Source organism: Bombus affinis, chromosome 3 (assembly GCF_024516045.1).
Source record: "Bombus affinis isolate iyBomAffi1 chromosome 3, iyBomAffi1.2, whole genome shotgun sequence".
Lineage (NCBI taxonomy): Eukaryota > Metazoa > Arthropoda > Insecta > Hymenoptera > Apidae > Bombus > Bombus affinis.
The window spans coordinates 12,667,901-12,681,454 of record NC_066346.1 but is presented as its reverse complement, the minus strand read 5'-3'; the positions used below and the strand labels follow the sequence as shown (position 1 = coordinate 12,681,454).

Below are 13,554 nucleotides of genomic sequence, written 5' to 3'. Positions count from 1 at the left end.
AAGTAATAAAAAAAATGAATTTTATTAAAAATTCTTTTTATTTCGAAACGGTATTAAATAATAATATTAATGACAAGAGCTGCTAAATTGATATTGGGCTTAAAATTTAGCAGCAATAACATAATACGAGCATTACGCGCGTATGTCGATCTTTTTTTTAAATGGACATAAACTTATTTTTGTCTTTAACTACATTATTACACTGACCTGTTATGCAGCTATTACATACGTACACTCGTGTGTATGCATAATATACATATATATGCATGTGTATGTGTCTAGCGTGTTAACAATTTCCATTACAATCGCTGTTCCTATTTCCTACATCGTCCTACAATTGACAACAAATATTTAATCTATAATTTGACATTAACTACCTATGCAAGGCATCGATGACAATATATTTGTTTCGTTATTTGTTTCCTTTCTATACTATATATAGGGGGCCCCTAAAATTATGGGAAGTGTAACGATTATCAAGTTCCAGGATTACATTAACATTTTACGCAACTTATTTAAGCATATGCTTTACGATCCCCCATGAAGCTTTTTGATACAAAATACATATAAAATTGTAAATAGCCGCGGTAAAAAGAAAAACTCATAGAAAAATGTAACATTGTAAGATACAAAATACGTCCGTCGTTGTTTGACATGTGTGCAATTTTTTATTTATACAAATATTTATAATTTCTTTCCTTATTTTTTCTTTCTTTTGTATTAATTTAATCGCTTCTCTTTTCTGCTACGTTCACACATTATTATGTAAATGTCCTTATTAAGCGTGCAGGTAGGGGCCCTCGTTAAATCAGTGGTCGATGATATCAACAAGTTCTCTAATATTGGATTATATGTGTATCTTACAAAGCACCACGATCTAAAGCTATACAATACATATAGGGTGTCGTTTACTGAATACGAAACTACAAACAGGGAATCGGACGTACAATTCTTGCACTTTATGTTTCTCGATCGTTTGCTTATCCATATAAGTAGAACTTTTTACTATAAAGATAAATATTGATAATTAACAATAAGTAGAATACAATCTTCGAAAGAAAATTTACACAATAGTGGTAATTATAGTAATATATAAGCGCACTAACACCCTATATATTTTGTCTAGTTGTCACTTATACAATAACAAACATATATTTTTAGTCAAAATCTAATTTAAACAACGTAAAAAATTAGAAATCTTTTTGCAGAATCAATATAACATCGAATCTAATAGACTTAATATATCAGTAATGTATCATTGTTGCAATTGTTTACTCCTTCTAGCAAATGTAGAGTTAATACAAGAATGCAGAGACACAAAATTGTTTTATAATTTTGTATATATCATTATATTGATCCCAAAACTGATTTTTAACTTTTACGCTTATATGTAAACTTAGTATAGTCACAGCGACGTATTTATAAATTTATAGACATAAGAAACGGTTATTTTTAGGAACGCAAGAGGATTATTCGAAGGAAACATTATTATAATTATGAATAAATTTAATTGAATAAATTTTTATAATACAATTGTAAAGAAAATGAATCTGAAGAAACAAAATATACGCAGTCCGTTAAAATACAAAATTTTGCCTGATCAAGTTATAAATACACGATCAAACTTCCTTGTCTTTCCGGTTTTTAATATAAACATAAAATTTTAATTAACTTAATTTTTATATCCCTCGTAAATTATCAATTTCTTTCATGTTAAATTTTTTGGCAGTATTCGCATTGAACATATATAAAAGCTATAAAAATTGTGTTGAACAAATATTACAAAAGCAGTGATTATAACAATAAAATACGAGGTGCGACAATAATACAGATATAAATAGCAGTTCAAAGAACTATGACGTTAAATAAAAAAGTTCGGAAATTTGATGTTGTACTCACGAATAACAGGCTCGAAAAAAAAGAAAATACATTGCTACATAAACATTATTTTATTTACAGATTTTGTTTGTCAATTAAAAACAATTTCTCATGTCTCATCAAGGTCAACGAAACGATAACAGTACATAATCCAACAAATAACAAAAATCCTAATGCACGAACTTAATACAAATTAGAAACTATGCATTTATATAAAACATAAAGAGAATTTTACGTATTAAGCAATAAAAAAGATAATTACCGAAAAATAATTTCTTTCTTTACTTGTCACATATTCACAAAATAATATTAGGCTATGAACTTTATATTTCGTGATACTGTGCTTGCAGAAAGATGAAAATTAGGAAATTAGCGAAATAAATGACATTTCGCCATTAAGTAGCGATAATAGAATCAAAAAATTATGTAGACCAAAATATTTTATACACTCACAGATTTGAGCACCTATATTAATTTAAGAATTATCTCTTTTTGTATAATTGTACCATTTTGTAATTACCGTTGCACTTTAAAAAAAATTTTTTCTCAATCATTTTACTGTTTTAACATTTTTTTTAAATGAATAGCAACATAAAATTGCCTCAAATATTAAATTACTCACAATTGTAACAGCGATGTAGTCCATCAGTCTTTCTCTCATTTCAACATCTGTCATGGTTCATTTCTTTATATTCAATATAATATGTACGCATTCTTGTGTCTGTGGTGGTTTGAAACATTCGTGAGAGTACAAATAACAGTTAATGCTATTTATTTCAAAAGATGTATCCTTTTTACGTCGTATGTGAAATAAATTAACATTATATGTAGAATAAGAGGAATGAAACATGTTGGTCCTCTTTTGATGTTAAGTGTTCTAAAAGTATTTCTATTCACTTTTACATTTTTGTATTCTCATGAATGTATAATTTGTAACTTACATATAAGAATCAAATTACCCCACCTCATTGCCAACACTAAGGAATATATCACATATTTTATACATTTTGACATGAAGAATATCTACAATTATTTAAATGTTCTTTTGCTTTCTTAATTTATATCATTGTTTAGCAATTGGACGATTGTAATTATAAATATTTTATTTCAAAATGTGCACTTTGATAAATTTACACATATTTAAATTTACTAGAATATCAAATGTACGAACTATAATTCCAAAAATGGTGGTAACACCTCCCACAGACACTAACGATAGAACAATTTTCTTTTCTATCTTTTAATCAGTACTTTCGCTTGTTCAATATTTTTTTTTTTTAAATTTCATGCTAATTGATGATTTGTGTAAAAATGAACTTAATCGCATGACATTAGAGTAAATTCTTCTAACAATGTGCCGTATGTGATCAAGCAATATCAGTGTACAGCGTTATATATTTACTGCCTCTTTCATATTTCATGGAAATTTTTATTTTCTTATCATAAATCATAATCATTACGTATTATTTTTAGCAAAATTAATCAAATAAAAATAAAAATATCGCAAAATAAATTTATAACATTTGCATAAGGGACAAAAGACATTTTTATGTTTATTATTTCTACTAAATCTCTTCTTTCTAAGTGAAACACTTTTGCACAGCAAAATATATTTTGTATATTGTAATTCTATTAACAGTATCAAATAGATTTAAACACTTGTCTGATTCAATATAATAGTGGTGAACATGATCAAATTTAAAATATAAATGAAGTCATTTACGCATATACCTACTATTATTGCTCCAAAACTACAGCACTGATAAATGGGTCCAAAATGTTGATCATTGTGTACAATTTTTCTTCATCACAGGGTATGGTAAATTTAAGTATACCACCCTAAAATAAGTTATTTTTTATACTCTAAATTAATAGAACATTAAATTTTTTATATGAAATAGATTTCTTAAAGGACATAAAATATTGTTTCATATCTTTTTACTAGTACGTTTATAATTTGTAAAATTTTCATAAAAGTAATAATGATTTACTTACGATGCTACTTAACGGCGAGAGTCTGTTTAAGATGGCGCATGAGGTGACTGCCGACGTCGTGAACCTCAGGCCATTGTTTGAGCACAAATACTATGCCCAATACAACAAACGTAGTTGTTAATATGCGCACCCTGCACATGAAACAATGAGGCTTAGTACAACTGCAACAGAGATGCGAAAACAAAATAAAACAATGAGTGCGCAAAAGTAAAATCAGATGGCAATGTACGTGATGAAGTATGAATTGAAATGTATGTAAATGAAAACGGAACAAAGATGATGGAACAGAAATATATACTGATAAAAAATATGATAGTTATCTGTTTACTATAAATGAAAAAAAGATGATATATGTTGAAGTAAACAAAATTACTTCAAAAAGCTTGTGTAATTAAGCTGGAATGTGCAATATTTCATTTGGTTTTAATAGATTATTTTCCTGTAAAAATAAAACTCAAACATAACTTTACAATATGAAATAACTGTACCTGGTCCTAAGGAAAGGCATCATTATACCAGCACCTGTTGCAACAAGAAGTAGAATAACTTGCAACACAGTTAATACTACGTTTATGAGCTTTACAACCAACGCCCTTGCATTGCTATTATCCAGACCCTCTAAAGTGACATATTGTTGATGTTGTTGCTGTTGATGTTCCATTTTACAAATTTTAGTTTGGCAACTCTCCAACATTTCGTGTATGTCCCTTAATCGATCTTCACTTTGATATTGCACTTTTTCTTCCATATCTGTTATAGTTTGTTTCAAGTTTTCTACTTCATTTTGGTGCAGTTCAGTTAAATCATTAATTTGTTCTTCCAGACGCTCGCATCTAAAACGTTCCTCTTGCAAAGCATGGGAAAGATATGTCACTTCTTGTTGCAAACTCTAAAATTGTTTAAGGAAGAAATTAATTTTAAAATTGAGATGTATGCAAACATGTTATTGTTCTTTATTTGTTCTGTTTCATTACTTATTTCTTAAATCATCAGAAACAAACCTTCAAACCTTCTAATTTATCTTTCATTCTGTCCAAATTTTCTCTATGTTCTTGTAGTTCTGAGAAAATAGATTTAAGACTAAGTGCAGCATTATTACTACTGTGACATGTGTGTGCTTGCCCCCTACTACCAGGTCCGCTTTCACTTGTAACACTAGAGCATTCGGATCCTTCTTCGGATGGAAATTTCATTGCCGCAGCACTATGAGTTGATCCCAAACTACACCCACCAGGCAGCGTCGCTGATCCATGATGAGCTTTTTCATCTTCAACACTAGCGTTATCTCCATTACCTGCACGCGGTGTATCGTTTACATAAAAAGTTGAGCCATCTGCAGGGACACAGACGTCGCAAGTTAGAATGTTATCCAATACCAAACTATTCTGCCTTTGTTAATAACTAATCAATTTGTATGCTCTCTCGTATTGCAACACTCCTATCTTTCAAATACAGTTAATGATAATTCAAAAACATTTTTGTTGTATATCAGTGCATCAATAATGTGTCACAAAATGTTTTGTAAACTTAATGCAAAAATTGTTTTTTCTTTATAATTTTTGTTCTTTGAATTCATGTCCACATATGTGTTTAATATACTTCGCTGATGTATTGGATAACTAATATGTAAAATAGCAAACATCTGAATATGTAAAAGCCACTAAAGACAAGGCAAAATTATTAAGTAACACAAAGTAGTAATAAAAATATAAAGCTTACAATATGTAAACACAACATTCTCACATCAAATTTGCTTATCTGGTACGTATTCATCAAATGTGTAAATATATAAGATTTATGTACCTTATCACATACAACAAAAAAGGATATAGTGTTAAAAATTATTAAGATTTTACAAAGTAAGACACGTATGATATATTTACTAAGTAAGAGGACGTTTATGGAATATAAAAAGACAGATATAGTAAGAAAATTAGCCCAAATGTTACTTACTACTTTCAACTGCCATGACAGCGCAAAATATTAAACATTATTTATTGTTTAATGTTGAAATGAGTAAGAAGATATTGTACTATTACTACAATACATTATAAATTACTATATATATATACATACTATCATCTTATTCCAGATAAATAAAAATTTATATTTCTGGAATAATGAACATATTAGGAACTAAAGTAATAATATAACGATTTTAATAGTGTATTTACATATATATGTATATGTATTTTAAATAAAAGAAACGTGCATACTATTGCTTGTAGTATCACGATTTATTAGCATAAGTCAATATGTGCTTAGTGATAGTGCTTTTAAAACACAAAGATTTAATTAACACTTTCCATAGTAAATATTATTAAAAAATTAAATAATAAATAAGATCGGGACAAAATTGTGTTAATTGATTAAAAAAACAATTTGTAATAAGAATTACTCACGAGATAAAGTATTTATGTTATCTGCACTGCCAAATTTGTTTTTTATTAAATGTGCAAATTCTCTTGGTTTGGACATTACACTTCTGAAACATATAAGAAAAATAGAGATCAAGAATAGCTTTAATATTCCAATGTTATAAAAATTGACTTTGGAAAATTATTATATTTATATAAAAATATCTTATACATTAAAACATGTAAATTTGTATTTTATATTTATGAACATACTAAAATTTGAATGTGCTTGGCTTAAATATATAAATATATACATATATATAAATGTTGTACTTCATTCATTGCATATTTATTTTATAAAATGATAATATAATCAAAACTTAATTATAACAATAAGTGTTATGATGAAATAATTAAAAAACCATTGCAGTCTATTTTCACACCAACACTCACCCTGAAAAACCACTGATTCCAACCCTAATATTGCCACCCACGTTTCTGGAAGTGAATCTTAAATTAGATGAAAGTGTCATACCCTATATTTAGGATAACAAAACAGAAATTGGATAAAAAGAAGAAAAGAACACAAAGAAATTACACTAAAGGAACTCTTCTTCACGTTTGTCACTACAGTGTAAAATTTTTATTTTAGCATATTAAATGTAATACGCAATACTAGCTTTTTATTTTAATTTATTACTTTTACTTTTTCAAATAAGCACATACGCGCATACAGCAACAGCAGGAATAACATATATCATATTTTTATAAAATATACATTATAATACGTACAATCAAAATATGCTTTATAAACTATTAATATAATATATACATCTTGATAAATATCTAAAATAAAAATAAATAAAAATCTATATCAATTAATTCAGATTTATCAATGATCTATCAATGATTATTTAAATATATCAGCCACACTAATAAAAAATCCATATATATATATATATCTACTTCTGATTTGATTTCTTATTGCTGTAGCAACACAATTAAAATACAGTACAGACAGTTGATAAAAAATAAAATATACTTACTTAAGTCCTTGTCCCATATCTCGAAGCACTTCTCTGGGTTGTCTGTGACTTGTAGGTGCACCATTTAATTCATAATGTTTTAATTTTTTTGTGTAACTATCCAATTTTTTTTGGAGCTGAGAAATACTGTGCGCTGATTTTTGATTTTTCTTTTCAAATACTGCTTTGATTCGAGTAAGCTGCTGCTTGTCTGCATTGGCAGCTAATTTTAGATATTCATTTACATTTTCTGGAATAAAAAGGACATTAGATAAATTTTACATTTATAATACATACTCTGACATAAATTGCGATTATATAAAGGTCTTCATATAATTCATATAATTGTTTTAACACTTCAGCACTATACTAATTAACTGATAATTGCTGAAAATTACCATCACGCGTGGTTTGTTCTATTCTTATAAGTTCTCGTGTTTTAGCAATTTTACTTTGGATATGCTCAATAGCTTGACAAACACGAGCAGAGTTAGAATCAACATCATCAGTTATTAATTCAGAGGAGCCATTTGATAGGAACGATTGTGTTGCATGATATTGTTCCTGTAAACAAATGTAGCGTTATATTAAAATATACAAACCTAAGAGAGAAACAAATTATGACTAACAAAACACATTTCCTTGAGCACATTGTTCGTTAACTTATACTTTGGTTACACTCTGAAACTGTGAAGATAGTTTAACTTTGATGCCACTTACAACATTATGCAAGTAGGTACTTAATTTCTTAACCTATAACCCTGATTATACAGTAGTGATTGATGACCTTGTACTACAGTACAGTGTAATTACATGCCGTAACTTCACATTACATAAGTAACTTTATATAAGCATATACAATCATATTTACTACTGTAATAAACATTTAAAAACACAATGATATCAATTTTGTTGATCTAAATACTTTAACAATAATTTTAAATATAATAACATATTACTATTAGAGTTATAAATTATTAGAGCTTAAATGAATATGAATGTGTTATTTAAAAATGAAAATATTAATTACATTACAGTACATTAAAAAGTATTAAACATTCTGAAAATCAAATTATTTTATAATATTAAAACACATACTCCTTCATCATCGGCTGGTAGGTGAATATTTGGCACAAACTCGTCTTGTTCGGCAGTGATTAAATTGGTATTTGGTTCATCCATAGCATCTACTCGAATCACAGTTCCTGGTGATTTTTGCCTACTACCTTTCATGCTGAAGCTGCCTCCACCACCACTACTTCCACTGCCTGTACTACCCTCCCCTGTTTGGGAACTGCGAAGTCAAATTAATTTTGTACTGTGCTCCTTTTATTTATTTTTCATTTATTTTTTTTAGGAACTTATTTTTCTTATTTGTAAGTACAAAATATTGTATCATTAATTATATCATATTGAAGCATAAGCTTAATGTTTCAGTTTCATGTAAAATACTACAAAAAAATAAGAATTTTTAATCTTAATTTATGTAAGCATACATATTAATATCTACAAAAAATTGGGTCTTACAGTGAAGCATTACGTGCTTTTGAAATATGTTCCAAAGTAGCTGAAAATTGTTGAGGTGAGGTCAATGTATTTCCTCTGTTAGGTGATGTACTGCGTGAACTATTCTTACTTGACGTAGTTATCATCAAATTAGCCATTCCTTTTGCTGAAAAAATTATTACCTAGCTGTGTTAGTAAGACTGTAAATCTTAATATATGAGTTTAAATAATTTGTTGTATATGTAATCTATATATATGTAAAAGTATATCTCTATCAATAAATATATCTCTTCTTTATCAATATAAGTGATACTTTCAGTATTATTACTATTAAACAGTAAATAAAGATATAATAAATGAAGAAATTAAAATATATTAATCCCTAAAAGATTGGGTGCATCATTCATTCTGAAATCATTATTATCGTTCAAATAAATACAGTATGTTCTCATTATCAAGAAAAGCTATGTTTATCAAATGTTATCAATATTAATCATATTTCTCATGATATGATCTAGCAAAATGAAATGTATACGAAGAAAATATGACAAAGTAAATTAATAAATCAATATAATACAAAATTACATGAAACTCATGATGTTTATTGAAATAGAAAATTAATAAAAAAATATACAATATTAGAAGAAAATGAAAGAATATACCACAGAATAGTTCTATTTTACTTGACCCCTATATACCTATTTTGAGCTACAATTTTCTCTAAGAGTGATATTATCTAATCTAAATCCTGTATGTATAGTCAATTATATGTGTTATCCAAAAATAGTACATATATAGGAAGTTTAGTTGAAACACTGATGCAGTTCATATTTGCTATAACATATTCGTTATAATTTATTCATGTCATTACAGAGGTCATCCATATCTAATTAACATTTGTAACAAATTTGCTGGCCTACTTTTGTGACATTAAGCAGATACTAAATAAAACTGCATGACTATTGAATATCAAAAAAACATTATTATCAATTATTAAACATTATTAAACATTATTATCAAATATTGATATTTTATTTTAACAATGTTACCAAAAATATTTATTTTGAAGAAAATAACATTGTCCAGCATCAAAATTCATTTTGACATTAAGAAAACATCTGAAAAAAAATTACATGCAGTTACTTCTTTCACATTCTATCACCTTTAATCCAATCTTTTAACTGATGAATCATTCTGATTATCATAATTAGAACATCGGTATTGCTTTCGAAGTATGACGAACATATTACGCGGAAAAACACGTGCAATGTAAAACAATAAAAAATATCGGCACTTTATCCATTTCATAAATATCAATCATATTCAATCTAGCACAAATATTCATTTTATTCATTAAAAAAAGTTATTCATGGTACTTCGTAATAATTAAAGCGCAAAACAACATGATATACATAAATGTACATAATTAGACATTAAATGTGGAATTTTATATTAAATCATGTTATAAACAAATTAAATGTTGCAGCCATTACAGGATCTTTTATTTTATTTTAATTCTATAAGAATGCATATTTTATGTAGTGGTAAATACTACTATCAAAATTTAAATGCATATATTGCATACTTTAATTTTCAGAGAAATCGTAAGATAGCAGAAAACTAATGCGATAAAAATAAGAAAATGTCGACTAAAATCTTCTGCACCGAATAACACAAATTCCGATACACAACGGTTCTTATATAAACTAAGAATTTCTGACAAAAATAACAATGTCACCTCGCGTAATTGTCAAATACGTGAAACACAGAGAGTCTCGTTAAATTTTCCTATTTAACAAATACAGCTTCATTGAAAAAATACAATATTTATTTAGAACGAGAAGAAAATGTGGAAACATATAAAGATTTAAAATACGCATGTATGTACGTCAGAGAAGAATCGACGAATATTTAGCGACCTGTGATATTACGTTACTATCGCGACTCGTTTCCACACATACGATATCGTCTATGGTTATATAGGTTGAAAAGAGATATGGGAAGTAATTGTCCCACCCCTTTCATGCTGATATTGAGAAACGGGGTACGACTATCGAACAAAAACAAACGATCTGTCAAAGCTCTTCCGCGGTTCTTTGACATTCAATTTACCGAAATATATTTCGTCCCTCACCTTCTTTACCGCCTGACGTATGTAGCTCTTGGTTGAAGCATGGTTTTTATTTCAACGAATGTCACACTAGGAATACACAAAGCAGGGCTCCTTTTCGCGTATTGCGTTTTTCTCAATTGTCTCTTTGGTCAATCAAATGATAGGCTCTGTTATCGTTTTTCACGGGCGTGTCATCGTGCACCATTCGACATCGTAGCACTAGCCACTCTAATATCAACAAACGTGATACATTCTTTCGTCTTTAGGCACTTAATCGACAGTAAACTCATTCAGAAGCATGACGGGACACGCACACGGTGTGACACATTCGGCGAAACCGCTTCGTTACTTCACAACTCGACAGTGGAATACGCCAAACGGAACACAGAGCAACGAACGTAGAGGAGGGGGTAAACAAAACCGATATATTACCACTTGCACCGACTGATCTTTGGATTCCTAGGGATATTTTCTATGGAGATGAGATTGGTATTGCACTACCGTATCTAGCAGTATACGTGTCACTTCGCATTTATATAAGTTTAATAGATTTTATTTACATATGTTTTTAATTACAGTGTAATCAAATAAATTTCACTAGTTACTTTAATTCATTTAAATATCACATGATGAATTTGTCTATTGCATATCAGATTCTTGTTTTCGTACCGATTCTTTCGTTGTGTTAGATATGTATGCTTAATGTATTTATATTTACTGGACAAATGAAAGTAATTTATATATTAAATGAAATTATGTTAAAATAGTTAAGTTAGAAATTATATGAAAATAGTTAAAAATAGGAATAATATATCGTATATGTTACAAGTTTTGTTTAATGTATTATATTCAACAGCAGTAGATAATTGGATGCAATTTTGTCAGTTAGAGAAAACTTTCTTGATAGTATATGTATGCGCATATAATGTCAAAAGGAAGTTCCAAGATTTGGTATTATGTATCGAGTACGACACTGTTCTTGCAAATTACCGTGCACTTGGATATCTTCGGCTAGATTCGGATTGAATGAATGCAGTGCGAAGAGAAAACACATTTGACGAGAATCATAATTTATTTTGGATTTCAAACGCTTATTGTTGAAAGATGTGTATATGTGTGTGTATTCAAACAATTGGAATTAGCACTTTATTTTCATCTATATTTAACTGTATTTCATTTCACTATTAAAAAATTATGATTAAATTTGTTCACTGTGAGTTACTTAATTGTTTAAGCTTATGAACAAGTGAATTCCCAAAGGAATCTCTATATTGCGGGCTAACGAAATTCAACAAGCTGTAGGGCGTTTCGTAGTGCTCGCTTTCTCTCTTTGATGTGTCGTCGTGTTCGTTACCAACGATGGTAAAACCAGCACTTGATAGTTCTATGCAAAACTTCAAGCCCTCTAATGTAATCAAATTTAAGTAGAGGAAATGATTGTTATTTCGTAATTTTTCTGATATTTTGATGTCCGTTACATGCTGTTTTACGTCGTTGATAATGGTTTGCGCCTCAAGTTTCCAGTGATCCTTGTCCAGCTCTTTGTTATTCACCTCTTCCTTCATTCTCGCGTTTTAACAGCGTCAATAGTCGTCTTTTTACGGACGCATGTAATATTCTAAACAAACTGACGATATTATAGTTCAACGTTACTAATCAATGTTTCGTCAATGTTGGAACAAATTCACAATTCGTTACATTGAATGAAGTTCGTCTTATTCGTGCTAACAATAAGACAGCACGTGGACAGGTTAGAACCGAGAACCGAGGGTCAAAGACCAAGATTATACGATTATGTAACTATTTGACGAACTTATTTCTCTCTTAAGGAATATATAATATCGCTTTTCAGTGACGACAATGACTACGATTTGTCATCAGTTTAGACCTTGACACTGCGTAGTTGTAAATTTATGTTGTACATTCAATCCCACATATTTCTCGGTACATGTGCACCGAATGCACTATAAACCTGTACTAATTATGAATCATACTGCGTATGCAACTTCTCGCTTATCGCAACGCCATCTCATGACGTTCTCTGATACTAAATTTATCGCATCATTGAACGAATAAGCGGGAAAATTTATTATTCTATGGAGCAGATAAAACATTAATTCAGTAACGATTTAGACGATCCTCGATCTTACATAAAGTTATTATGTTCCTGTTGATCTAGGAGCAGAGCGCTAGCAAGTATTAAAAATTTTTTAATTCAATTCAATTCAATTATGTCAAAGTGGTAAGCTATTAATCGCTTTTTAAGACAGCTTTCTAAAATTCCAAGTTTTGATAAATTAAAAAAATATAAGGTAGCAACAAGAAAAGAATTTTATCCTTGTTCAATGTTCTCGTTTAGCAGTTGCTCAATAGCTACAAAAGAAACGTGATATCATTGTAACGAAGCTCACGTACATTTATTAATTTCATCTATAGAATGCAAAGTTCAATTGGGACTGGTCATATCTCTTATTATATTCTGCATCGAGGACCTCGGCAACATGGTCACATAATATTTCTATGATTATTAAAATATATATTACTACACTTTCTTTATCATTTTTTCTCCTTTCATAATTCCAAGCAACTTTAAATCAAAATTTATTGAAAATAGATGATCAATTTAAATGCTAATTCAAGCGCTTAATAACAATCTAATTTGATTTGAACTCGAATTCAA

General features: G+C 28.8%; 2 protein-coding genes across 11 annotated transcripts; both read right to left on the bottom strand.

Annotated features, from left to right (window-relative positions):
- Positions 1–19: 19 nt before the first annotated feature.
- On the bottom strand, positions 20–11,781 carry LOC126914676 (transmembrane and coiled-coil domains protein 2). 10 transcript variants are annotated; one of them, XM_050718932.1, is made up of 12 exons: positions 10,896–11,781; positions 9,811–9,879; positions 8,783–8,927; positions 8,354–8,549; positions 7,654–7,819; positions 7,277–7,505; positions 6,684–6,728; positions 6,276–6,358; positions 4,875–5,206; positions 4,362–4,762; positions 3,874–4,034; positions 20–3,717 (listed from the first exon to the last, which is right to left on the bottom strand). In XM_050718932.1, exons 2-11 carry the CDS (start codon positions 9,848–9,850, stop codon positions 3,878–3,880), a joined length of 1,794 nt encoding a protein of 597 aa, XP_050574889.1. In that variant the 5' UTR covers positions 9,851–9,879; positions 10,896–11,781; the 3' UTR covers positions 20–3,717; positions 3,874–3,877. The 10 variants fall into 10 exon arrangements, with proteins under 10 accessions (XP_050574889.1, XP_050574890.1, XP_050574891.1 ...); XM_050718933.1 differs by having other exon boundaries at positions 3,874–4,004; XM_050718934.1 differs by having other exon boundaries at positions 4,875–5,167.
- A 146-nt stretch (positions 11,782–11,927) lies between these two features.
- Positions 11,928–12,872, bottom strand: LOC126914794 (GSK3-beta interaction protein). Its single transcript, XM_050719213.1, has one exon. It carries the CDS (start codon positions 12,437–12,439, stop codon positions 12,083–12,085), a length of 357 nt encoding a protein of 118 aa, XP_050575170.1. The 5' UTR covers positions 12,440–12,872; the 3' UTR covers positions 11,928–12,082.
- Between the last annotated feature and the right edge of the window lie 682 nt (positions 12,873–13,554).